The sequence below is a fragment of the Accipiter gentilis genome, chromosome 24, assembly GCF_929443795.1.
Source record: "Accipiter gentilis chromosome 24, bAccGen1.1, whole genome shotgun sequence".
NCBI classification, from domain to species: Eukaryota; Metazoa; Chordata; class Aves; order Accipitriformes; family Accipitridae; genus Astur; species Astur gentilis.
This window is the reverse complement of record NC_064903.1, coordinates 18,517,586-18,544,804: the sequence shown is the minus strand read 5'-3', so window position 1 is coordinate 18,544,804 and position 27,219 is coordinate 18,517,586. Positions and strand designations below refer to the sequence as shown.

Here is a 27,219-nt window from a genome sequence, read left to right as displayed (position 1 = left end):
TCTTAAGAGGATCAGCTGAGGCCATCATATAGTCTATTTTGTTACCACCTCTGAAACAATTATGAACTTGCTGAAATTTTAGGATCCTGTTTCATGTCAACAAGTTATAATGAGCATCTAGTAGTGGTGCTGGTGCTACAGCATTTAATGTGACTTCCTCTATCTGGTATTGATTACTATTTAAAAATATATGATTTTTGTAGTTGTCTGCATTTTAGTATATGCTAAATTATTTCCTCAAGAATAAACTTGTCATTAATTTAACTTTCAATTAGTAATATACGAGAAAAATCCTATTTTTTTTCAAAAGTAAAATAGTAAGTAGAAGAAGAAGAAGAAGAAAAAAAGACTTTGCACTGCCTACTGAAGGTGCAGCACAGAGAAGGAACCATTTATTTGCTGTTGAATCTTTGGTTTATGGAGTTTTCTGTTTAAACTGTATCTTATGTTGTTTCAATATCTTTTTAATTATTGGTGGTTTACAAGTTTCAAGCCCAAGAAAAGAGAGCAGAAAAGACCTTCTAAGGTCTTACCTTCCTGGGAAAGAGAGATGTTACAGTTGCCTTCTCAATATGCAAGTATGTGCAGTATATTAGAAATAAAATTATCAAGAAATAATTTTTTGCAGTTGAAGGTTCTCTGGTTCCCTTTTACTTTCTGTCTGAGAAGAGTACAGCCAAAATTACTGTGTTAGATGAAATGTAAAATCATCCTGTATGTTGGCTCTTTCTATGCTGATTTCCTATTTGACTTCTGATTCTTACCAGCCCATATGAGCTGAGGACAACTGCTGAAGTAGGACTGTGAATGGAATTAATTTTAAAGCTATGATTCTGTTGGGCTTCCTGTCTAATCACTTTCATTTCATTGTTCTGTTCTAGTCAGATGTGTAAAATAACAGAAAGGGAAGTTAGAATGCAATCAGCTAGAGACAGATTGGAAGACAATATAGTAAGAGGAGAATGGAAAGTGGCCAGTGGCTGGAAGAATAAAGACTGAGAATCCAGATTTTTGAGGTAAGAGGCACAGTGCCAGAATGACAAGGTTTAGAAATACTTTTATTAGTGGCAGGAAAAGCTCAACATGACAAAAAGATGCAAACTGTTTCTTTCTGTCTACACCCTGAAAGTTACAAATGTGTTCTGCATCTTTGTAAGCCATTTTTAGTATATGCTCACTACTTTTTAAATGGAAAATGCTTTAAGCAGTAAATATAAGTCCTATTATGCTGTACATGTATTGCTTTACAATTCATTTTATACCTAAGGTGGGATTTTTTTTTTGCTTGTGTCTCTTTAGAATTTCAGTTGTACCGATTAATGTGTAGGCCTGCTTTTGATTGTAAGCAACTTTTCCTCCTGTTTTATCTTCAAGTTCTCTGGATTTCTGTTTCCTTAGTGCATTTCCAGGTATATAAATTGTTCATGTTGCAAGGAACTTTTTGCGGTAGAATTTATATTTAAGTACTAGGAATACCATTTTTCCCCCTACTACAGACTTGGGCCAATTTGAATTCGTTGTTAATGAGATACTAAAGTGCTCTTGAGAACTTCCACCTTCTGCTACATATTCTGTAGGGTTTTTACCCAAATTTGCATAGTTGATTGACATGATAAGCAAAGAAGAGAAAAAAAACCCACCCAAAACATGTGGTTGGTGTATGTTAGATTTTGCATCCAGGATGCTCTGTTCTAAGTTCATGTACCTCTAAGAAAGCTAAATTTATGACTGGAGTATCAGATTTGAGATTTCAGCGAGTTGCTTGACTGACAGCCACCAAATGGGTATGCCCCAAAGTTGCATTATTTCGTGTTGCCCCAAATGTAAGAAAAGAATCACTAAAACGCACTTTTGAAAAGGAAATCAACAGTCTATCATTTTATGAGAGGTTACACTTAAAAATCTTTTATCTCTGAACACTCGCATCGTATTTAGATGGGTATGCTAAAGCAACCAAGACACACTTGATTAAACTGATCATGCTTGTAGTTCTTAGAAGCATATCTGAAGGTCTGACGTATTTCATCAGCATAGGCAGAAAATCCCACTTCTGAAAGCACTGTGATAGAAGATAGGAAGAATTAGTACATATGTATAATCTGCTTTTCTCTTCCAAGCTAGCAGCTTTTTTTACAAAATTCAGGGCATCAATGAATAAATAGTGTTTTCTCTTTCCATTTTTGCATTGCTAGTTGTTCAAGCTCATAGCATCTCAGCAGTTTGAATCCTGTTGAAGAACTGACCCCGCTAAGTTCTAAATCAGATCACAGGCAATTTGTGTTACTTTTAGTTATGTATATTCAACTGACAGTATTAAGCTGGGGGAAAAAAAAAGACTGCGATTTGATGTTGAGCTGAAATTTACTTAAGTAGTTTACTTAGTCTTTAGAGAGTATGTCTCCCAGCATATAAAATGATCTGAGCAGACGAGCCTTTTTATAGGTGCCAGTTTAAAAATTAGATAATCAGCAGGTCAGAAATACGGCCAGGACTTACTGGAGTTGGAAGGCACAATAACAGAAACAGGTTCTGAAAATCACAGTCCTGAGCAGCACAGCAGCACTCGCAGAAACAGTCCCAGAAGCTGTAGTTTTTGGGTTGGGTTTGGTTGTTAGGTTGTTTGGTTTTTTTAGGAGATCATTTTATTCAGCGATGGTCATGATATAACTGTTGCTATTCAATTTCATTTCCACTGAGAAATGTCAGTATGGCCTTGTGGCATTTACTAATCCTTTCACTTACCTAATTCTTCACCCTGAAAAAAAAATAATCCCCCACTAAAATTGCTTTGAAATGTTTGTATGACTGGTGTCACATTTTGTATGACTAGATACTTGTCATGAAGGTCAGTAGACATCATTGAATTAAGACAAGGCTAAATATACTGCTTTTGCTGCGTGTAAATATTCTAGACCTGCAACACATTTTCCCATTGTGTTTGCTGTAATATGAAGCAAATGAAAGCTGTGAATCTTTTTACAAAGTTAACTTATAAAGACGTATTGCTGAAACAAGGCAAGTTATTTTACTATCCTAATAGAATGAGTCTCCTTTTCTGGTCCTGACTGAAAACCGGTTGGGTATGGTCTGTTATTTAATTCAGTAAATGGTGGTGTTGCTAGTTGTTTTCCCAAATAAATTTTTTTTTTTCAGTCGAAAAATGAATCAATTTGTCATGATAATGTTAGAATCCTTGTGGGAGTTCTACGAAGTATTATATTTTACAATTACAAAATTGTAAACAGCTTTTAATACTAGCCATTTAAAATCAAACTTTGTTTTCATTCATGTACTAATGTGCTTTGAGCATCTACGGTTACTAAGCTGCAACCCTTGTAGAATTAGAGACACTTTCCAATTAAAGATGAGTTTAACCTTGTAGAAAAAACCCTTTGGTATCTTCCTGGTTGGTCAAGTCCAGTTTTCCTACTCGAGAGACAGTATAACATTAAGTGTATTTTCCTTAAAGTGTTTCTTTGACAGAAGAGGGTTGAGGAATGAAGGAGGTTTGAGCATAGTTTTAGGCTTATTTTTTATGCCCTTTGCTTAATTTCTTCTGAGTAAATGCGATACTAAGAGGTATCACAGAGGTGAGAAATAGTGGTGGAAAAAACTGCCGGTCTGTCTTCTACGTTAAATCTGTCAGTGTGGAATTACAAGTGATTCTTGTGGGGTATGTTGAGTAGCAGGTTCATCCTGAACCAGAGCAAACACACTGTCAGTTGCAACTCTAAAGCCATCTTTGGTTTACTTCCTCTCTTTCTCAGCTTTATGAGGCATAATGAAGCTTTCTGGAATACATGTGGGTGGTTTTGTGGTTTTGGGTGTGTTTTTTTTTTATCACACAAGTATGAAATTTTCCTTAAGTTATGCTGAAATTCTCTATTTTCCTCTGTGATTGCACAATGCATCAAAAGAATTGTTAGTCTGTTTTTATTACATACCATCAAATAACAGAGATACTGTTCAGATATTTCATGTTAATTGTTTAATTTGATACAATCTGTGTGTTACTCAGTGAAACAGAATTTGGAGAATTTTGGTCAAGTTTAATCTGGCAATATCCCAGATATTTATTTTTGTCCTAGTATGAGTTAGGATAGTTCACTGTGCTTTTGCTTGGTACCTGGCTTTATTCCCTTTTTTATATTCCTGTATTTTAATATCTTTATGTTCCTTGTTGAAAAAGGAATTCTACACAGGCCTGCATAATTGATCATGAGAGATTCCATTCTTTTATGAACAAAATACAGTATAAGGCAGCAGAGAGAGATTAGTAAATCATAGTTTCAGCGCTTGACCAGTTATGTGAAAATTGTTGGTTTGAGGCAAGATCACCCTCACAGACTACAGACTGCCTTAAGGGCATAAACAAAGGATGACGGTAAGTAGCAACATAGAGTAAGGTATCAGTGGGGTTCTTCAGAGACTGGTGTGACGTCCACTTTTATGTAATAGCTTCAGGAAGAGTCTGTAACAAAAGGCAAACAGCATATCAGTGAACTTCTCAGAAAATGAATCAGTAAATAATGCAAACACAAGGGAGAGAAATAACGAAGGGCCCTGGGAGAATAATCAGGAATCAGGACCTAATAGCATGAGAATAACTCTGGAAAAGTGTGTGATACTGTATTTGAGAAAAACAGTAGTGGACACGTACATTCATGAGGATATAGTCTGTTGGTAACAGAAATTATATAATAACTTTTCTTTTTTATAAGGTGAAAGCCCGAGAACCAAACACAGTTGGAAATGCAGTACAGATCATATGTTCACAGTACCTCACAGTGGAAAATTAATTAATTTCAATTTTGCTAGGGGTATGTTCTTTCTTTTGTTGTCTAGAGATAGCGTTTTAAGTGTGTGGACTTGGGGGTTTTTGTTATGTGTGTGTAGATAGTACATACGAAAGAAATTAGGAAAGTTTGCAAATTTTTAAACCAAGTTGAAAGTAGGCTGTTAGTTTGGAGGGGGGTATCACGCAAATATACGTGACTGGACCTGGAGGGGAGGAGAGCGGAAGGAGAAGCAGATAGAGCCAAAAATATGAGAGAAAAGTGTTAGTAACTCATCTTTCTTCATGAAAAATCATATGAGTTTTCATAAAACTATTCAACCTGTGAATTAAACTAACACTTTGTGCTTATTTGCCTTCAGTTGAGTCCATTAGAAGAATTTTGGAAGGACTTTTCTTCCCAGATGGTGAATTTACCTAGTTCATCTGGATTTTCAGTCAGTTGACACTTATTTTTTTGTTACCTTAGTGTTGCTCTTTAAAGCGTTCTTCTCTTCCTTCTTGTTTTCCCCTTCATTCAGATGCATGCAGAAAGAATCGAATCATCTGCAAAATGTCTTTCTGCCAGATACAACACACAACACTTTTTTTAAGGGCTTTCCACTTTTTTTATTACAAAACATTCTTTCCTTTTTTATTTTTTTTTCCTATTTGATTCATCTTTCTTAAAAAAGACCTGAAAATGCCCATGGTGTTCAAGGTGATAACTATAGGATTATATAGGTATAATCATTACTTAAATTGAACTTGAAAATCGTCTAATAATGTGTCATGTTTTAATGCATAATATCCATTTCTCTTACAACTGTTTGGTATCAGTACAAGAAATGATAAATCCCTTTGGAAAATGATCCTTTGAATTTTAACTGGTCTGGATTGAGGTACCGTTTTCATAAAGTTAATATTTAAAAATCCAAGAACTGTGGAATATTGTAAATGAAAATGGTGTTATACAAAGCAGATTATCAATTTTATTTCTGACAGTATATTTCTACCTTCAGATCTTAATTTCTTCTTAAGAAGGAAAGCCCTGATGTGGCGGGACATAAGATTATATTGATTTCTTTCATATTGGGATATACTATAAATCCTGTGAACAGGAGTGTACAAACAATCTGTACGTTCCATTACAGTATGAATAAAGGAAGAAATTGGACGAATGTTACAAATGTGGAAGTGTAATGATATGCCACAGGTAGCTGTGGGGCAATTAAGAACTTCAAATACCTTATTTTTCTAGTTTGTATTTACTGAAAAACATACATTCTGTAAAGTGTATAGTGCAAACTTTTGTAGGTTGTCTACGCCCAGACATTTGACTATAGATTTGTGTTGGATTTTTTGTTTGTTTAATCCCTGAGATTATGTGGATTTACCACATGAGGGAGCTCCATGCTATTCTGCACCTTGAAGACTGCGTCTAAAATTGTGCTTCAAAGCTACTACTGTGTAAGATTAAGAGAGGGTTTTATACAAGAAAGGAGAAAAGTATAAAAAGGTTGCTGAAATGCATTTTTAGAGTATATGTTGGCTAACTAGTGAGAGAAGACTTTTTTGACAGTAATCTACACAGACACATGAAAAATTACTTGGGAAGAAAAACCTGCTTGTTTAGGAGATTCTAAAGAATAAAATTCTGTCAACAAAAATCTACTTAAATACATGGAAATCTAAAGGCTTCTTGATTGTGAATAATTGCCTGAGGGAAATTGTGCTTTCATCCTTAAATTTATATTAAACCAGGTTGTCTAGATCACTGAAATATATTTTTGTAAGGAATTGTGCACTGCTAGTATGAGAACTCATTAGAGAACCATTTTCTAATTGCTGTATGCTTATTTTAAAATCTGGAATTAAAGGGGGTATGGACTCTATAAATCCCTGGAGCTGCAGCATTAGATATCAAAATCAAACTGTCATGAGACATTGCTTTATCAAAAATTTTCGTGTTGATGGAACTGCTTTTGCCCTCTATCCTTCTCCACTCCCTGAAAAGAAAAATAAATAATAATAATAATAAAAAAAAATCCAAACCTTTTTGCAGGGGAAGGATGTCATCAAGAAAGTGTACTTTTTTTTTAAGCGGTGTGTCTGAGTATAGAAAACTTTCATTTCAGATCCTGATTACCCTGTGACTATGCCTTTTGCTTTTCTGTCTGACCACAACGTTTGTTTAAGAAATATCCTTAAGTGTTTGTTGTCTGAGATAGAAATTTGAGGGATTACTTCACTTTCCTGACTTTTCCTTGGTTTAATCCCAGTCATTTGGGGCAAGGCTATTCGCGTGCATACGGTGGTGAGTTCCTAGCCCAAGAAGTTAGGTTACATTTTTTTGGCATTAATATCTGGAGAGAAAAGAGGAGGGAAAAGACATGCACCATTTTACTCAAATAATACATGAGGTGTGGTTTTAAGTATGTAACTGGTATTCAAAATACTATTTAGGTGCAAAATAGACTCATTTTTAGAGTGTAGTCTTTCACTCATGTTCTGTACTTTAATTTGTGAACACTTCATTACAACAGTTGTTTGCACTAAACGAATCTCAGTTTGAATAAATTTATTCTGGGTTTTTTTTTTTCAGATGATGTAAAATCATTCCTTTTCCTCCTTGATTTTGAACATCTAGGCTCTTGAAACATATGATCTGAACTTCTTCAGATTTCTAAAAACAAGAAAATGAGGAGTTTTGACATTGTTGCATTAAAGGAAACCTAGAAATATACGGACTGACTTCTCTCTTCCTTTCCCACACTTTACAAAAAAACTCGTATCTAGATGAGGTAACCATCAGATCTACTGATTGAAGCTTGTTAAAATAGGGTACAACTGACAAGCAACTGAGAGGCAAACATGCCTCTCTTAATTAAATCCAGATGAAGTGAGGAAGAACTGCATGATCAAAGAGAAAGTGAATGTGGTTGCAGTTTCTCTGAAAGATTTAGGGCACACAAAGCTGTAATTATTGTTTAAGGTATCTCATTGTGTGTTCCAAAGCTAATATAATATATCTAGGAGTGGCTACCTTACTATGGCTTTGCTAGAATAGGTATGAACAACTGATTTTTTTTTTTATTGTTGTTAGAACATGGTTTGTCAATGCTTTATTTGAAACAATCACATTTAATTAATTTTAATATAATATGCAAAACAAATTTTGCAGAATAATTTTGTTTGTACTAGCTGCATTTTAGTTGTTTTCTTTCTTGTTTTTATTCATCTAAACAGATTTTTATCTAATTGTTCTCCAGGGAAGGTATGCTAGAAATCCATTACTCTTGCAATGTTTTCTGTTTGATATATTCTTGACTATCATGTCTTCTGTGTTGCTTTCTAATTAATGCATGAGTAGCGATTATAACTGTTTGCCACAACAAAAAATGAGAGAGATTTGAGTTTGAAAAAGCTACAAATACCACTCTTAATATTGATTCAAATTATTTTTAAACCAAAATATCACAAATCAGAATTGAGTTAAGAACTAGTTTATTTCTGTCGTGAAAGGTGCTGGAAAAGCACCCGCATAAAGTATATAGGAAGTGACTACTTTTCAGACTTCTTAGTATGAGTTTCCAGGAAAAAAATGTGATCCATGACTTTGAAGGATCTATGTAAAGATCTATGAATTTTGTACAAGTATGAGAAGAACTTGTAAAACATTACCAAGCTGGAATAATAAACCGGAGAATTCTTTACATTCTTCTGTAATTTTAGAAGACTCTTTTTGCCTTTCTTCTGTACTGTCATCTAGTATCCATTGTTCTTGCAGTCCCATCAGTTACCCCGTCTTCATGCCATCGTCACGTTGAAGTACGTGCTGTAGGTCTAAAAAGGCTTAACAACTGCGAGGGAAGGTCATAAAATATGTAACCACTCTACGCTGGGTGCGAAGTTATATCTATACCTGTATCTATCTATTTCATTCTTCATCTGGTATAATCTTCTTTTTCCTTAGTTTTAACAGCTCTCACAACTTCTATTTCAGAGCAAATGAAGCTAAATAGTCCACCTCTTTCATTCACGAATGGCATTTTGCCATTCTCTTAAAAGGATGTTTTTCACCTGTCAGGCAGTGTCAGTAAATTCAATTCCTCTCAGCATGTTTTTGCAAAAGCAGTTTCAAAATTCTGGTGACTTCATCAGTGGAAATAAAGCTTTGTTTTTGTCAGGATGAAAGGTTTGTTTTGCTTTCAGGAGTTCTAGAGCTTTTAGAAACTGTTTTGATCTTTCTGTCTTCTGTTAGAAATGGGAGTATGGGCTTTGGGAATTATTTTCCTGTTACAGTCGTGGAAAAAAGCCCTTAAATTCTGAGGTCATCAACTGTCTTTTTCCTGGGCGGGGGCGGGGAGGGGGGGAAGTGTTTTTAAGTTAATTTAGGTTAATACCTAGCTCTAATTTTGGAGTTCTTAATTTTTTTCAAAAAGTATTTTTATTTAAGATAGACAAGATCTTCCTTCCTCTCTAGCCTGTGGCTTTATAAATGCTGCCTTTTATGTGTTCTGTCTGAGGAGCCAAGTGCTCTTATTTACCTTTAAAGTTTTCTTCTTCATGCTACCACAGGAAACTCCTAAATCAGCATCATAAGTCTTTGAGCAGACTTTTCCAATATAAACCAATTTAAGAAACAGCCTGTGGAGCTTTGTTTCTTGGACTGAATATTTTATAAAATAGGCCCTTGTTTATCAGGTTTTGTCTAGAGAGTTCCTATGGGACTTTAGAGAAATGAGCACTGATCTTTGCATCCTGATTAACAGAAGTATAAATAAAAAAGGCAGTATTGAAATTATGTTGACATAAGCTTTCTCTTCTGCATAGCGAAGTGGTGTGTGTAGAATCAATGGAAATAATCTTTTCATTATTGAGAAGTATGAATGCATGAAAATTAGGAATTGATATGATTGCTTAGAGCTAGGAGTAAGTAAACATTGACAGCTTCTTCTAGTGTTTATGAAGATGAAACTTTTATGGCCATTTAGGGACGAGTCACTGTGGCAATATGCCCCCCCCCCCCCTCCCCAACAGGAAACAAAACGAAGCTTCTCCAGGCAGGGAGAAGAGGAAAAAAACCCGAAACCCAAGAGGCCGCAGGTTAAAAATTGAACTGACCAATGGAGATGCGCCAGGTACACTCGAGCGACCTTTTGGGCAATAGAGGTTAAATGACCACAGGTCAGAATCGAGAAAGGGTACAAAGGGGATCCTGCCGGAGGACATTTTGGGAATTGGTCCTCCTCGGAGCAGCGGGGCTGCAGCTGGGGACTCTCCCTTGGGTCGGGTCGGGTCGGGATGCTGCCCGAGGTAACTCCTCGAGGGAGAGAGCTCTCGTCTTTTAGGTGAGCGATACGCGTGTTTTGAGTCATCATTTTAAGTCTTAAGAATTCTCCACTCTGCTGTCTAGTATTAATTCCCTTTGAATCATTGAGCCTGTGGTTTACAAACATTACCAGAGTTCCAGCTAACTTTTTACTGAAGAATAAATCTGAGCTTTAACGCCTGTTGCTTTTGATTGTGCCTGCCTCCGTAACAGTCAGAAAGCCTCATCTTAATTAACGTGAACTTAAGCATGATGCTGCAATTTAGGGAGAAGGAGCAGGTCACAGCTGGTGTTGTTATCAGATGGTTATGATCTTTCTGTGCTTCATTTTCATGAACACAAACACTGAAATAGTGTTTGTACGCAGTGAATACAGTTATATTAAATAATTCTGATAGTTAATGACTTCTTCAAGTACTACTGTAATGAAGGCCAGGGAGAGGAATAGACGTATTTGCTGCGTGATAACTGAGAAGCAACTGTTCTTTTGTGTTGGGTTTTTTTTTTTTCTGGGCTATTCTGTCAAATGCTGAATGATGAGGTAATTTGCTTTGTAACAAGAAGAAATTTTCACACTGAGCTTTTTACGGGTGTTTTCTTAGTGAATCGTTAAGCCCTTTAGAAGTACATGATTTTGTGTAAACATATAAAATGGGGCTCCTTCTATGGGTCTTGGTTTCTCTGGGTTCTAATTTGGATAGAAATGAAGTGTATTGTAATAAAGATTTCTGCAATATTTTTTTTTCTGTTCTTTTGTTTGGTTTTGTGGGTTTGGTTGTGTGGTTTTTTTGTTTGTTTGTTTTTGTTTTTTGCAAAGGCTTTCAACAGGAAGAAGAGATTAGGTATATAATTGTGATTCATAATGATCTGTGTATGCTCCAGAAGTCTTGTCTTCTGTGTAGTCACAGAGATACATTATGTATGTAGTGTGAATGATAAAATTGTTAGCATCTGTTTACATACTGATAGCAGGTGAAAATAAAGCTATCAGTGTAAATGACTTACTGTTATTAAAGCTGAATTTCTGTCTTCAGCTAATAAGTTCTGTTTGTGTTTTTCCAGTTCAATTCAAAGAATGCTCTATTATGAATGAGCTTGGAGATTAGAAACTACGAGCACTGGTACATACTTCATTAAAGATGATGACACTATTGAATCAAACTTTCTCTTCTAGCTATATAAAACATATTTTTAGCCTAGTACGGAAGTTCCTTGATCCGCAGTCCTGCTCTGAAATGGTATCTGAGTTTTGAAATGACAGAATGCAGTTTATGGGGTTGAAATATTTTTAGTAAATTTTCATACTTTGTGGTAGTTGTTTGAAAATCATTACAAAAATATTTGTGTTCATGTTGAAGTGTGTTTCTATAGTACGAATAGCAGTAAAGTGTACCTGTGGCAGGGGCGAAGTGTTTTGCTCTATGAACAGTGTATAACAACAGATTAGCAAGCAGTCTACTTATGTTTTTAATTTCAGGTGATGGTGCCAAGTGATTGTGTTATTTTCTCGAATGAGTTTGAAGCATGGGTTTGGTTCTTTTTTGTAAAGTCGGAAAATGGGTTGGCTTGAGTACGGATAGGAAGGTCAATCAAACCAAGTGCAGATAAATAAACTCAATTATTTGGTCCTTATACTTGCTTTAGCAGAATTGTTAATGTCTTCTGAAATGATGATGATGAGAAGAATCCATTTTATTGGAAACCAAGTTTAAATAGTAAACACCATTTGATTTGCTGAAAACAAGACCTATTCAGCAAGGTGGTTTTAAAACTGGACGTTTATAGTTCATAGTGAGGATCCTGACAACTGGGTCGTTCTTAGTGTTTCATGTTTGTCTTTAGCAGTTCTCATAATCTGATTTAATTTTGGCATGCTTGGAGTGGGAAAAGCTATATTTGGGTCAAGTACAGTGTGTAAAACTTATTTGTAAATTTGGGAGGTTTTTTAATGGAATGAAGTTGAATTATATATCTAGCTTAGAGGGAAAGAAATTATTTGAAATGTTGTATTCTGGAGTTGAAATTACTTACAAATGGAGTAACCGAAGTCTTGTTTAGTTGGATTTCCCAGAATCACAGAATGGTTGAGGTTGGAAGGGACCTCTGGAGCTCAACTAGTCCAACCCCCTTGCTCAAGTAGGGCCATCTAGAGCAGGCTCACAGAACCGTGTCCAGATGGCTTTTGAGTACTCCAAAATTCCATAACCCCTCTGGACAACCTGTTCCAGTGCTCAGTCACCCATTTAGGCTCAGCTTGGCTGTTACTCAACACTTGATTCAGACTCAGAAAAACAGAAGGCCAAATATGCATTAGGTTGTGAATTTCCATCAAAGTACCCTTAGGTATAAATGCAGACAGACCCTTCTGTAGAAGCAGAGTCTTCTAATTGTTTTTGTGATTTCTTGCCTGCTCTACTGTACACTTAATTTCCTTCTATTCCTAACTTCTTACTGCTGAGGATGTCAAGTGCCACCTATGAATAAGGTTAATTTGCAAGCATATCTGCTGGTACACACATTGATATTAGTAAAATGTAACATTTATGATGAGTGGTGTCACAAATGTTTTTTAATCCCACTCTTGTATGCTTTATCTAATACATCATAAAGGCATACAAACAAAAATCAGCTGTTATGTGATTATTTACATAATTCTTTCTGCCTAATTAATTCTCCCCCAACTATGTCATTTCAGGCTCCAAGCTTTTTGAACAGGAGTTTTCAGCCCATTTATTAATTTTTCCCTCAGTGTCTGCAATAACATGCTATGGATTGAGCTCACTGACAATTAGTTAACGGAAGTAAAACTGACTTTTATTTCTTTAAAATAGAAGAATACGCAGGAAAGATAACAGAATGGTTTTATACTGTTAAAATGTACATAGTCTGCGTTGGATTAATAACAAAGTTTTAATTTTATCAAAACATCAACAATTACGCTATTTGTTTCAGATATTCCAGGCATGTCTGTCCCTTTAAAGAGTTGTAGTGTGTATGTGTATCTCCAGAATAATAAAGTGGCATTATGATATGTGGCTGCATTCCCTCCTGCTTCAAGTACTGCTGACATTAATTCCATATTTCTGCCTAGGACAGGAGAGAAACATTCAAACATATAATTTGTCATGGAAATTTTAATAAGCCAGTTTTAATTAAACTGTATTATCTGAGACACAGAACATTCTGATGGAAATTGTCAATTTTCAGAACAGTAAATGAGCACTCAAGAGTTTGGAATAGCTAACAGAATAATAAATTATTTCAAATTATAACTTAGGAAAGCATGAAAGAATACACATTGACATATATATTTTCAGTCTTGCAGTATGTAGGATTATGAAGGCTCAGAGCTTTATCATTGCGTAATGGTATATAATTCGTGGAAGTTTTGCACTTTCCAACGCAGATTTATCAATCCGCAACTCAAAGCTAACAAACAAAACACTGCATGTTTTCTAAAAATGCATTGTTTTAAGAAAAAATGTTATTTACATTGGAGATAGTCAATGGAATACCAGTTTTCCTATTGTAAAGTATAACTTATAATTTACTATAACTGTTATCTAAAACCAGTGTGTCATAAAATCTAACTGTAGAATCAAACAGAAATCCACCTAGAAAGACTGGACAAATTTAAAAAAAATCATATGGACATTTATGATGAAGCCATGTTTCTGTCTTTTGAATGATGCTGTGCTGTCTTTTGAGAACAGTTTCTGCCTGTAATGGCTATTAGGATCAGTGTGTATAGTAGAATAAGAAACCTTGATACATTAGGTGAAACCAAAGCTAACTGAAAAATAAGTAGATCGGATGTTTAATTAAATAAAGTTCAGGTAGCTTTGCTTTCCAGACTCCTGGAAAATCCCAGGCTGATGTTTTTTATTTTTTTTTTTTACCTTCTCATTATAGTGCTCATTTATATAATATGCTAAATACATTGATTCTTTCCCTTTAGGTTGAATATTCTTACAAATGAGAACATCTTACGTCTCTAGTCCCAGTGGGCCTTTATTTTCTTTTGTCCTTGTGTTTTTGCTCTCTAGTAGGACTTAATCCATCTGTAGCATAATGCCAGCTGCCTCCTTTTCTTAAATGAATTGGTTTGTGTCAGCACACTTTTGAGAATCAAGCATTACATGAAAAAGTCTCCCAATGGAATGCTGCTTTCACCTGTTTTCAGCTTCCTGTAACCAGTAGCTGGAAGGACGTGTCAAAAAAACCCTTCTATTCAGTCTGTGAAATGCTTCTGGAAAGTGTTAAGAAGTTTCTGGCAGGTATCTTCTTTTTGTTTGCAGTGCATTCTTCCTTTTTCTGGAGGTATCAAAGACATAAACTCTTTGGCCTCTTTAATTTCAGTGTTTCAGTCCTGTGGTGAACATCCCTTAAATTCCATTTTTATAGTGACTATATGCCCTGGAGAGACGCCTTCTTAATTGCTGGAACACCAGTGCGTTTTTTATAATTATAGTTAAATTACCAACGTTCTTTCTACTGTGGCATATTTATTGTTGATGAATGCCAAGCTGTCAGTGTTGGCTTTCATTTTCTTTGTAAATGCTGACAGTAATAGGTGTTGCCTTTGGGTGAGGTTTTTTGTGTGTTCAGGTACTTCAGTAACTATTACTCAAGTTATTGATATATTGATGTGAAATTCATAGCAGATGTTATGGTAGAGGTGATGACTTTCCTTCCAGCTGATGTGAGGTATTTAACCTTGATTTCTCTGATGTTTTTTCTCATCTGTTTACATGGAAGAAACTCGTAGAAAGCATGGAAGTACTGTGGTAGTGGTCCTAATATAGACATAAAGAATTTAATTCTACTGTTGATGGTAATTAGTGATTCTTTATCTCTGACATAATGTGGTAGCATAGTGTCATGGTAACCTTTGTATCCATTGCTTGCTTAATTAAGTGAATTAATTTAGGCATTGCACTGAAATGCCAGCAAACTGTAGTCACCTGGTCATATTACAAAGTGTAAAAAATAATTGATTTGCAGAAAAGATATATTCAGTCGTTACAGCTGGCTTTATACAGCCGTACTGATATTTACCTGTATTCTGATACTGACACTACACTTAGTATTCTCACTGCAGAAATCCTTATCTTTCTGGGTATCTAAACTTTTTTTTTCCTTCCTGGTAGTGGTCCTTGTCAAGGAAACCACAGAACTGGTCGGAAGCTTAAGTTGGCAACTGCAGTGCAAATACATAAACAAAATCCTTTTAAAAAAAGAAGGCGAAAAAAGGTGTGGAGGTTTCCCAGCCTCTCTTTTAAAAGTAAGAAGAGACAGGAAAAACGAGAATTAATAGATACCTGAAATTTGGCAATAGAAGTTAATAAAGCAATAAGAATAATGGAATTTAATGGTCTGCATTTACCTGTATCTCTTTAATTTAAAAGACACAAAGTTCTCTCTTGTTATTTGTTTGCATTTTAATTTTCATTAGAGTTCTTTACAGACTTGGTGAGTAGAGGATTTTACTGGATTGCATGGTAAAGCATATATTACTAACTTTGTGGTACCAGCTACTGAACAGTGATTTATTTATTTATTAATCTCAGGGTGATGTGTTAAAACCAATGAAATAGGATAGCACTTTCAGAAGATACCTGTAAATTTTAAACTGAAATAGCACTTCTTCAAAAATTCAAACCTGAAAAATCTCAGAGGAGTTTGGTGTAGTTGCCTTCTGCAGTAGTGAAATCAAAAAAGGAAATGGATTAAAGGGCATAAACATTCCTTTACCTAGTAACCTCTAAAATAAGTATTTAAAAACTTCAGTAAGGATTCTATGTACAAAGTTGCCTAGATGGTGATTAGATATGGTTCTGTTGTTATTGCAGTGGTGTATTTCCTAATCTTAGTTAAGCAATAAATCTCTGTATATTCAGATTTACAAACCCATTTTTATTGGTTTATGTGGAACTTGGGGAGACAGGTATGGTACTGAGGATGGAAAATTGTTTCCAAGTGAGTTTGTTCTGTTAGAGTTTTTTTTTCTTTTTTAATTTTTCAAATAATAGTATTTACAGTACAGTCTTGGCTTAGACTTTTCTTATGGTTCTAAAAGAAACTAAAAACAACCATGGAAAAACAACCTTGTGAATAAAATAATTTCTCTTAGTTGAACAAGCATCTTTACACTTAATATTTCTGTGATTTTTCTTTTGGTTCAGAATAGTAAGATTGAAACCTTGTTTACAGTTTTCAAATGAGCACTCATTAAAGCTTCAATCTGTATTAATGAAAGCTGTTGCAATTAAATATTTCTCTTATGTAAAGTTTTGATAGCTTATTTTTTTCAATAATGTTTTTTCATGAAACAGTGTAGGCAAGTATGCCTTTGCTTCTCTAGAATTATTGTATTGACTAAGTCTGCAATGACTTGAAGTAGTACATTTCAAGGTGATGTTTCAAGTTAATAATATTTTATAAGTATGAAGATTGTATGAAGCATATAGAGTGTGACAAAGTAACTTTGTTAATATGACATGGTATATGACTGGAAACTATTGTCTCTGCAGTACTGACTTGTTTTCTTCAAAATTAAGTATAGAGAAAATACTCTATTCCCTCTTTGCTCATCGTATTCATCCATCTTACCGACATTCTTTTGTCTTACAATCTGTCTGTTAATGGTATTTCTTATTTGGAGTTTGGTAATTATTAGATAAAAAAAAAATGTTAAAATTACAGTATATGTTTCTACAGTGTTACTTTAAAGTATCTTCTAGTTTCAGTAGCAGTATTGGTTTGGTTTTTTTAGTGCTTACTGTTGTTATTTCTCATGTTGAGTGTGCAACCTGAATGGAGAATTTGACTCTGGGAGCTTTGTCTCAAAGAATTAGTTTCAGAACTAGAACATTTGAAGTTTTTTTTTAATTTTCTTTCAGAACTTTCAGTCATTTTTAGTATAATAATTTAGTTTTATATTATTTTATACGAGGTTGTTTTGAAGGGAACCACAGATAGAATTTGTATAACTATATACCTTCGTATTTCTTTTTCCTAGTATTTTTGGTGGGTTGTTCAAGACAGTAGTCTGCTGACTGTAAGGCAATTCATGTTTTTCTACAATTTTTAGACTGTGCTCAATAATTCAGTAATGTGCCATTATTACCTATTTAATGTATTCTTGCCATTAAACTTTAATTTCCTTTTGTACAGTTAAATGTCATTGAAGACTGAACTATACCAAGTTTGTGTTGTATTAAGACGACTGATTTAACAGTCCAAGCTTGAAATTCTAACCAAGCAGGTTCAACTTCATTTCAATAAACTGAAAATATACGTATTACTACTGGGTTTACATTGGTATGAAACTATATAGGTAGATATTACTGTTTCAAAATCTTGATATTTATATATTAAGATCCATCACACTGTTGGTTTCTACTTTTTGCCATTCTAAATGAACATTGTAAGCTAACGAATGCAGCTTTCTTTTTATGCTACTACTGAGGCTTTAATGAAGAAGAGAGGATTCTTAGGAGGAAAATTTATATGATATAAAGTTTTTGATCATACTATTAAGAACCAGCTTTTAAATGACTATTCCCTCAGTATTAAATTACTATCCCTATGCATGTAATTGCATAGCATTATATATACTATATATATAGTATTAAAATTACTATTTAAATTCCTATACCTTCCTATTAGTTGGAGCAGGAGAATCCAGGTGAAATATTAGGCCTCATTCCAATGTAAGATATCTTCAGCTTTGATCCACTTCCATGTAGCCTGTGAAATGACAGCCTTTTAAGTACTTGACAGTATCCAAACACTAGGGAAGTGTTCTGAATAGAGTATCCACCAGAATTTCCTTCCTTTATCCTGCAATTTGTTGACTATTTTCTGAAGAATCTTTTTGGGGTTTAGTGTAATCTCAAAAACAAATGGTTTATATGATGTCTCTTTCCCCTTACTAGTTTCCAGGTTGGTTGTTGTTTTGCAGAGAGATAGGGATCTCAAAAATATTGAGTAATTAGAAATGTGATACTAGGCAGAGTCTCAAATTAGCGTCTCAAGTATGGGGAAAGGTTGAAGCATGAGCTCTGCTGTATTAAGGATCGGAATCCGCATGGAAGAGAGTCAGTCTAAGTAAAAGCCACAGGGAGCCAGGCTGCATAATTTTTGTAGTTCAGGGAATGACTTGTGTCTTTTGTTATTGGGTTTTGAGATGTACAGCATGACACTTTCATCAGCTACCATTCAGTATCAGCAGAACTAGTTTAGTTCTGTACTGGCTGTTTTTTTACAGTGATTTGGGACTTTGTATCTTTTTGGATATAAACAACCCCAGCAGAAGAAAACAGCGGACTGAAACTTGCTTGCTTTGAGGCAAACTAATATTTCTCTTAGTAGCTTGCACCCTTCCAGTATTTGCAAATGAATTGATGTAAAAAAATTTTTTTCATATGGGGGAAAAAATGCCACATTTTTCTACTTAGAAGGATTAAGTCAAATTTTTAATGATGACTGCTGGGATGGAAGTCAATCTCAATTTCATTTCTAGACTTCCATAATTCTTAATGGAAAAAAAAGAATTCTGTTGTTCTGTGGCATCTTTTTTAATAATAATTTTTCAAAGCTGTTTGTCAGTTAACTGGGCCAAGTGGGTGGATATTCCATCTTTGAGTTCTATGAAATTACATAGTTAAGAGGAGAGAGCACCCCAAATGATTGTACCTAATACGGGAAGCCTGAGGTGTGAGCTGAGCTATGTGGCTAGGCATTAAAGAATCCCCAGAGAAGACTCATGTATAATAAAAGGCAAAGAAAATTAGATGTCATACTATATAATTTTGTCATTGGTAGTTATGCATAATGCAAATTTGACATATAAAATATCTACACAGTCTGGAGGACGTGACATCACTTGAACAGAGTGGGGCATGATAGTCAGATTCTCACAGCAAACTAATTTTTTGTGTGTCTTTTCATAGAATGTATTTTACACAATTAATTTATTAGAAGAAAAATGGCCAAGATATTTGGAAATTTTATAAAGTCAGTTGTATAGTCTGTTAATGGGAAATTGTCAGCATGGGAAAGAGATCATTTAATGGAAAAGTGTGCCACCGTCTTATGTTGGTATGACCTTGCAGATGTGTAGCATAAATATATAAAAATGTCTTGTTTGAAAGCAGGACAGCACTAGCAAATTTTCCAGTTCTAACATTTGCACTGAGTTTCCTTTACCTGTTTGTTTTTTACTGTTACATTGGATTATATTTGAATCGTTTTCCTTAACAAAACCTTACAGCTTTGCTGAGAGTGCCCGAGAAATATATGAAAAATTGTCCAACATGCACAACAACATGAATAAATTGTATGAAAACTTGGGAGAATACTTTACCTTTGATCCCAAAGTAATAAGCATAGAAGAATTCTTTGGTGATCTGAGCAACTTCAGAACTCTGTTTTTGGTGAGTAATGTCTGCAAAACATTATACATGTTCTTATTTCTTCTTTCTCCCTATTTTAATTTTTTCCTCTTCTCTCTACTTCTTGTGTTATAGTTAACTTTATGTTTTGTTCTGGGGCAGGAAATTGGATGAATGTTTCCAGAATTATTTAGATTTTGGTCACTGATAACTATAATCCTCCAGTTTGTATCTTGCCAACTCAACTGTCAATGTCGATGAGACATACGGATAATGAGAAGATATTTTTCTGCTTTTAAAAAACTTGCCTGTTGGTTGATGCACAACAAACAGGCATGACATTGAAAAAATGTTAAAATCAAGACCTGAATGGACATGTCTGTATTCATGTTGTGTTAGTATCTGACTGATGCCTTAATGATGCTGTGATGCTAAGGCTGAGACTTTCAAGATGAGCTCTGTATTGCTGGCAAAACTCATGAAGTTCACTTAGATGCTTATATTACTATTTCCAGTTATCCAGTGTGGTTGATGTCAGGGTATGGCTTCTTATGAAGGAATTTAAGAATTTCATTTTAAGCAGCCAAGTTTTTTAATGGGTTTAATGTTATCTTTCCTAGTGGCTGTGTGGGAGCCATAATTAGCTGCACCATAGGAAGTGTACAGGGAAAACAGATGCCTAGAATGTCACACTGTGTCTCTAGAGAATATTAACATCGCTTGGAAATACCACTGTTTACCATACAGCTGTGGCTCACTGATCTGTCTATTACCAGTAGCTGGCTTAATTTAACATGTAATCATAAGGACTTCCAGTTTCTATGTGCTGGAGGAATAACTACCTTAAAACATAATTGTCATACCAAAGTGTACTTGATTAGAAAACTTTTACTACAATATATTTAACTATTTATTTTAAAATAGCTGAAATTATTCATTATTTTCCATAAGCAAATCACCAGTTCTTTTATAATTAGTAAGTATGCCAACACATCTGTGTGAAGACTTGTTAAGAACAGGAATAGTTGTCATGAGATATTTCAGTATATTTGCTTTTTCATAAATCCAAGACTTACATTTTCAAATGCGGATATCTTCATTTCGAAGCCTACTCTATTGTAACTACTTGAATCAGACTTCAGACTAGCAACGTCGAAATATTCTGATGAAAATCTGTCCTCAAGTATGTATTTAAACTTCTGTGAAGGTGGTAGGAACTAGAGGGCAAATGTTTTCTGGAAGGTATATTAGAATGGAAATATTTCCAATTGCTTCCTTTTGTTTTCCTTCCCTTTGATTTCCTAAAGACCTGGCTCTTGGCCTGTTGCTCTTCAATGGTTTTAATTGAATTTCTAGGGAGAATATGTGTAAGAGAATCATGTATTACTTTGGAGTGACTGAGTATACGGGGGGGGGGATGTGTGGGTGTAGGAGTGGGTGGAGGTAAGGTGGTAGTGGTGAATTGGGATTTCAGGACTTCAGTGGGTAAATGTGAGAAATTAAATAGGAAGTGCAATAACTCTTCTAATAACAAAGCTGGAATGTTTTTGTGGCCTTTCCAAATGAACCAAAAGCAGAAAAGAAATCCCTATGTGTACATCACAGTTCCAGGAATAGATGAAATTGTCATCGTTTTAAGTTTAGAATGAATTTCTGTAAGTAATTCTGTAAGACTGAAGTGTTGAATTCAGGGGTGAGGGTGTTACTAAATCTATATGTATAAGATCTTCATTTCACAGCAAAAAGCTCTACTTAAGACTTTAAGAAATGATAGTGATAATAATTGGACTATTGACTTTTCTCAGTGTCATGAACTTTGGACTATTTGATGTAGTATTAATGATACATGTTTTCATATTATGCTTGCAGTAACACTTGTTCTTTTCAATGTTTTTGTGTGGGTATAACTGGGTGTTGCTAATTATTTTGATAAGGAGAGGAAATACAATCTAGATGACTACATTTTATCTATATTTATTGATTGCTAGTTAAGGATAGAGGAATTCTGTGAGATTTATCTGTATATTTTTGTACAGAGGGCAAATCTCTTGAGTTTCAAGGTATAGTAATTTATATTATCTACATTAACATTTTATTCTATAGAAATAAATAGTTATTCCATCCTTTGGCCTGTAATATAACAGCTATATGATGTATGATTATAACAGTTAATGCTTAACCCCTATGTCCATTATTCTGATAACTTAAAGAACAAAGGGGCAACTGAAGAAAAATTTTGGATTAAAAGCACCAGTTATGAAGAAATCACTACAAGACTTATGGTGCCAAAATTTCAAACGTTATGGACATGCAATACATCTTCTGATGATTTAAGTTCCACTACCTGCAAAGACAGAATCTGGGTTAATTGATGAACTTTTTATTTTTATACTTTCTGTACAATATCAACACTAGGTTGCTGCCTGTCCATGTCAATTCATGGAATTATGTTTGTTGGAGTTCCAGAGATTGCATAGTTTAACTTTTTGCTCAAAGCAACATCAAGTTAGAGCAGGTTGCACAGGGCCTTTTTCAACCTCTCTGGGTCCATTTTCCAATGTTTGCTCACACTTGTGGTGGGAAAATAAATAAGTGAATGAAATTTCCCATGTTTCAACTTTTGTCCATCACCCTGTGTTCTGTCACCGTTCACCTCTGAGAAAAATTAGTTCTGTCTTCTCTACACCCTCATGTTACGTCAGAGACAGCAATTAGGTCTTTGCAGAGCCTTCTCTTCTTACAGATGAACAAAACGATTTCTCTCATCTTCTACTTCTGTCATATGCTCCAGCCTCCTCTTCCTCTTGGTATCATCTGCTGGACTCACTCCAGTGTATCTGTATCTGTCTTATACTGGAGAGCCCAGCCTGGACACAAAACTCCAGGTGTGGTTTTGGAAGTACCAGTAGAGTAGAAGAAATATTTCCTTTAACCTCCTTATTACAGTTTTACATAGCCCAGTGTGCACTCAACCTTCTCTGCTGCAAGGCCACGATGCTGCCTCCAATTCAGCCAGTTCCTACGAGGACCTTCATTTTTCTGCAAAACAGCTTTCTAGGATTTTGTTAGTGGCATTTAGGGCTAAGTACATGCCTTGCAATGCAAGCCTATAGAATCCAAAAACCTTAGAGGTTGACCCGGGGAGGGTTGCTTTTTTGTTTGGTTTGGTTTGGTTTGGTTTTTTTTGTCTTGGCTGAATTTCATAAAAAGTATTTGTAATAATAGCCTGTCTAGTTTTAGGCTTCAGTGCATCTCTGATGCCTGTGCTTAAGGGATGACTCTTATTTGGCCTGAATTTTCTTCCCCCACCAGCCCCACCCAGCCCCCAAATATCTGCTAATTTACCTCATTTAAGTGAGGTCCTGTTTTAGGAACATTTAGTGAAATACTTTGTTCACATGCTTTCCAACCTAGATTGTTCAGGTGGTGTATTTAGTCACAGAAGGATTTTAATTTTAATTGAGATTAATTTTTTCTTCAGTATGAAATCACTTCATTTGTACATAGAAGAAAGCTCCAGATACCTAATTCTCACTGGTTTAAAAGCTGTCAAAGGTTAGGACAGTTATAACTTTATTTTTAAGCACTGAAATAGCTATACCAATCACAGTAATGAAGGTATTGAGACTACTTGTGCAAACTACTGTTAATTATTATTTATACATAATCCTCTGCTTAACGCTGTAAACACGTGTATGCATCTTACTTCTGCAAATACTTCTCTATGGATATGAAACAGTGGTATAAATTGTATAAACTATCCTAATCATTTATACTGAGAAATATTATCTGGGTTTTATTTGCCAGAATCTCTTTTACTTTGCTCTTTATATGTCAGTGCAGAGATACTTGCTTTCTTCTGAGTACTAGGCAGTACTCAAAATACTTATAATCCTTGGTATGAGATCGTCGTGTTCTGGTAACAGCTCATCAGAACCCTTCGTCTTGTGGTGTAAATACACTCAAAAAATTAATGCATTGCAAGACATTAACTTCTCACTACCTAATTGACACAAAGTGCATTCTGTGTCAAGGGGAAATCATTATTAAAACTAACTTCTGCTACTTCTTCTAGCCAAAGTCACAATCCACCAGGTGTTTCAGGGACTGGGGGCCTTTCTGGTTTTGGAGTTTCTACAAACCTGTGTGTGGTCAGTTCTTCTTAGGATATTCACATTATATTTACATTTTACCTAATGATAACAAACTGCAATAAAATGCTTTTCCATGGTGGAAAATTATCCCAAAGACTAAGTCTTTGTAAATTAGTCTTGTTTATCAAGACCGAACTGTCAAGTTCTGTGTTCTGGTCTGGAATATTAAACTTGCATTCAAAATAGAAAAGACATACCACAAATAGTCTTTCTGAGTTTCCAGAAAAGTAGGGCTAATTTCTTGCATTGCTTTATAATTTTAGAAAGTAGAAAAAATAATTTGCCAAGATACTGTTCTAATGCTATGTGTTGATCTAAATAGTTAATTATATCCATCTAATGCTATGGTCTTGAAAATTTTTATCTGTCCTTTTATCTTCTAAGCCTCTTTTTAAAACAAGTTACTAAATAAGGAAATTAACTTGTACCGTATGTATGATGCATACTAATTTAAATAGTAATGCTTCAATATAAAAAAGTGAAATCTGAGGCTTATGCAGCTTAAGGAGACACTTCCTTTTCCTTAGCATCATTTGTGCTTCAGTCAATTCACTTGTTCAGATATATACAGTAGTAGTAATAATTGTAATTAGGTCTTTTGAGAATTTCTTGACTTATTTTATCCACTAGAGCAGAACCATGTAGACTTTAGTGGCATAAAGATTCTTGTTTAGGGATTTAATTTTTTCCAGACACTTGAGGAAGGCCTAGGGCAAGCATTAAAAGTTCACAGTACAGTGATTTTTTTGTTTGTTTGTTTTCTACAAGGAAAAAATTACTAAAAAGAATTAAGATTTTCTGCAACATTTTGATACCTGTAAGAAGTTTCCCAAATGAAAAAAGACACAGAAACTCATTTAATCTGTGGAATTTACTGTAAAAAAAGTCATAACTACTGATAAGAATTCAGGAGCAATCAGAAAAGACTGAGGATATACAGCATGTCTAAATATTCCCTAGAGCATGCATATTTATTAAATTTGTCCAGTTCAGACTATTGTAATGCCTGCATGCTTTCTCTAAGTGGTCCCATTAACTTTTTTTAGTATTTTGGTAAATGACTGAAGTATTATTCCAGATTTTTTTAAAATATTGATGTCTTGTTTCTTCCTGTTTGTTGTTCTCCTATGTTATGACTAATGCCTGTCTATTGATAAAGCTTGTCTCTTCTGCTACTAGCAGTTTTCACTTAGAAGTTCTTCAGATTGCTTCTTCTGGTTTTCTTGCTAACATTTGTGGTGTGAACATTGATGGTGACAGGACAAACTACAGAGTCATAAGGTAATTTAGGTTGGAGGCAGGTGCTAAGAGGGTCACTGGGTTTGTCATCCTGCTCAAAGCAGGGCCAGTGTAGAAGTTAGTTCAAGCTGCGTGGGACCTTGTCCAACGAAGTTTTGAGTATCTCCATGAATGAAGATACCGCAGCTCTGGGAGACTGAGTTGAAGGCTTTGCTAAAGTCAGAGTAAGTAGCATCCATTGCCTTCCCCACATCCACAGAGCCAGTCATCTCATTAAAGAAGGCAGGCAGGTTGGTCAGGCACAATTTATACTTGATAAGTCCAATGTGGCTGTTCCCAGTCACCTTCTTGTCTTTTCTGTACCTGGAAATGGTTTCTAGAAGAAATTGCACTGTGGTCTTCCTAAAAACAGAAGCGATGGCTGGCTGGTGTGTAGTTCACCAAGGTTTCCTCAGTCTTTTGAAGACAAGCATAATATTTGCCTTTTCCAGGCATTGGAGATGTCCCTTGAGTCCCACAACTTTTTGATGAAATAGAAGCCTTGCAATGACATCAGTCAGTTGCCCAAACTGCCTGTGAGACAGTGATGGCGAAGGTTGAGATGAAGGCAGTACAGAGTACCTCAGCCTCTACTTTGATGTTAGGTTCCATGCTCCATTCATCAGCAGACATACATTTTCCTTTATCTCCCTTAGTCCTTGTAGCTATAAAAGCCCTTCTCATTGCTTTTCACACCCCTGGCCAGTTTTATCTCCATCTGAGCTTTGACTTTCTTAACTACTTCCCTCCCTGGGCAGTGTTCCTTCTGGATAGTATGGCTGTCCTTCCACTTGCCCACATTTCTGGTTTGTGTCAGAGCTCTGTCAGTTCCTTGTTCGGCCTCCTGCGTGGCAAGATGGGCGATTCTTGTGCTTTGAGAAGGTTCGCCTTGAAGGTCAGTTACCAACGATGAACGCTTTACGTACACAGCGTGTTTTAATTGATACTACAGTGTATACAGGTCGAGATAATTGGCCTTTGTGAGTGCTTAGAGTTCAATATAGCCCTTCAGAAAATCTTGGCTTGTCTTCTATTACTTTTGTACAACAGCTATTACTTGTATTTCTCTTTGCTTAACCTCTGATTCTGCAAATGATTCCCCTATGTAAAAGTGCGAATACTGACTTAATAGGTTGACTGTAGTGACAGTCTTTCTTTCATTTGCAACAAAAGATAAAAATATCTTACGTTATAGAATCATGCAACTCAGCTAGTGTACTTGAAAAAGATGAAATATATATGAATGTTTCTGAAGATAAGTCTAAAAGAATTATATCAGAAATATATTCTGAATGGCACATCCCCAGGTCACAGAGAAAATTCTCTGCGTGTGCTTGTATGTATACATATATATAAGTACGCTTGGAGCTTGATGTATGTTTGTCTTATAATGCTCATATCAAGCTATTTTAATGTTAAGAAAACAGCTGGTCTTTTGAAAGCTCATGTTAAAGACTTTTGGCGATCATTAAAGCAAGTTCCATATATCGAATGGAAAATAACGCCTGTTTTATGACTTGAAATAAAAAAAAATATATGCATGCATTCTCTTTTCTAATTGTTTGCCTTCTGCAAGTTGGACAGAAACAGTATTTAATAAATGCACTTCCACGTGGTTTAAACAGTTACAATTTGTTAGGCTGAATGACAAGATGTAGAGTATATGAGAAAAACATTTTCTGGAACAGTCAATGTTGGTTTTTTCATCATTCTTCTAATCAAAATTTATCAGCAATACAGTGATATTCCTTTGGGTCCAATAGTTTCTCTTCAAGTTATTTTCCAGCAAAATTTTCCATGTAAGTAAGTTGTTATTCTGTTATCCCTAAACAACAGAAAGAAAGGAAATTATAAGTAGGTAGTGTGGGCTGGTACAGTAACTGACCTTTCTCAGTGTCTTTGTGAGACATACTGATTGCTTTTGGAACACTTTCTATACTTTTCCCAGCAATAGACAAATATCCTAGAAACTGATTTATTTGTGGATGTTTTGTTGTTTGTTGTTTTATGTCTTTAAAAGTGTCCAGAGGCAAAGTTTCCAGTCAAGTACCAAATTAATCTTTTGTACTTAGTTTTTATCAACATCTGTCTACCTGCGTGTGAGAGAGAATAAGTATTTTGGGGGGGCTTTTCTATGAGGTTAGGAGGAGAAAAAAGCACTGCGTAGTTGGGAATTCGGTATAAGTGACACCATTGAAACTGCCCATCAGATGATTCCAAATAGCCAAATAAATTTACAGCATCTCTGACCTATCATGTAACGAAATATTCCTTGTGAGC

The 27,219-nt window shown here is 35.1% G+C and overlaps 1 protein-coding gene across 1 annotated transcript in view; it reads left to right on the top strand.

The window, feature by feature from the left end:
- Positions 1 to 27,219, top strand: part of DIAPH2 (diaphanous related formin 2) — a 261,936-nt gene that overhangs the window by 137,863 nt on the left and 96,854 nt on the right. The window contains exon 25 of the mRNA XM_049828136.1: positions 19,386 to 19,549. Within this exon, the coding sequence (XP_049684093.1) occupies positions 19,386 to 19,549 (164 nt within the window). The remainder of the gene's footprint in view (positions 1 to 19,385; positions 19,550 to 27,219) is intronic.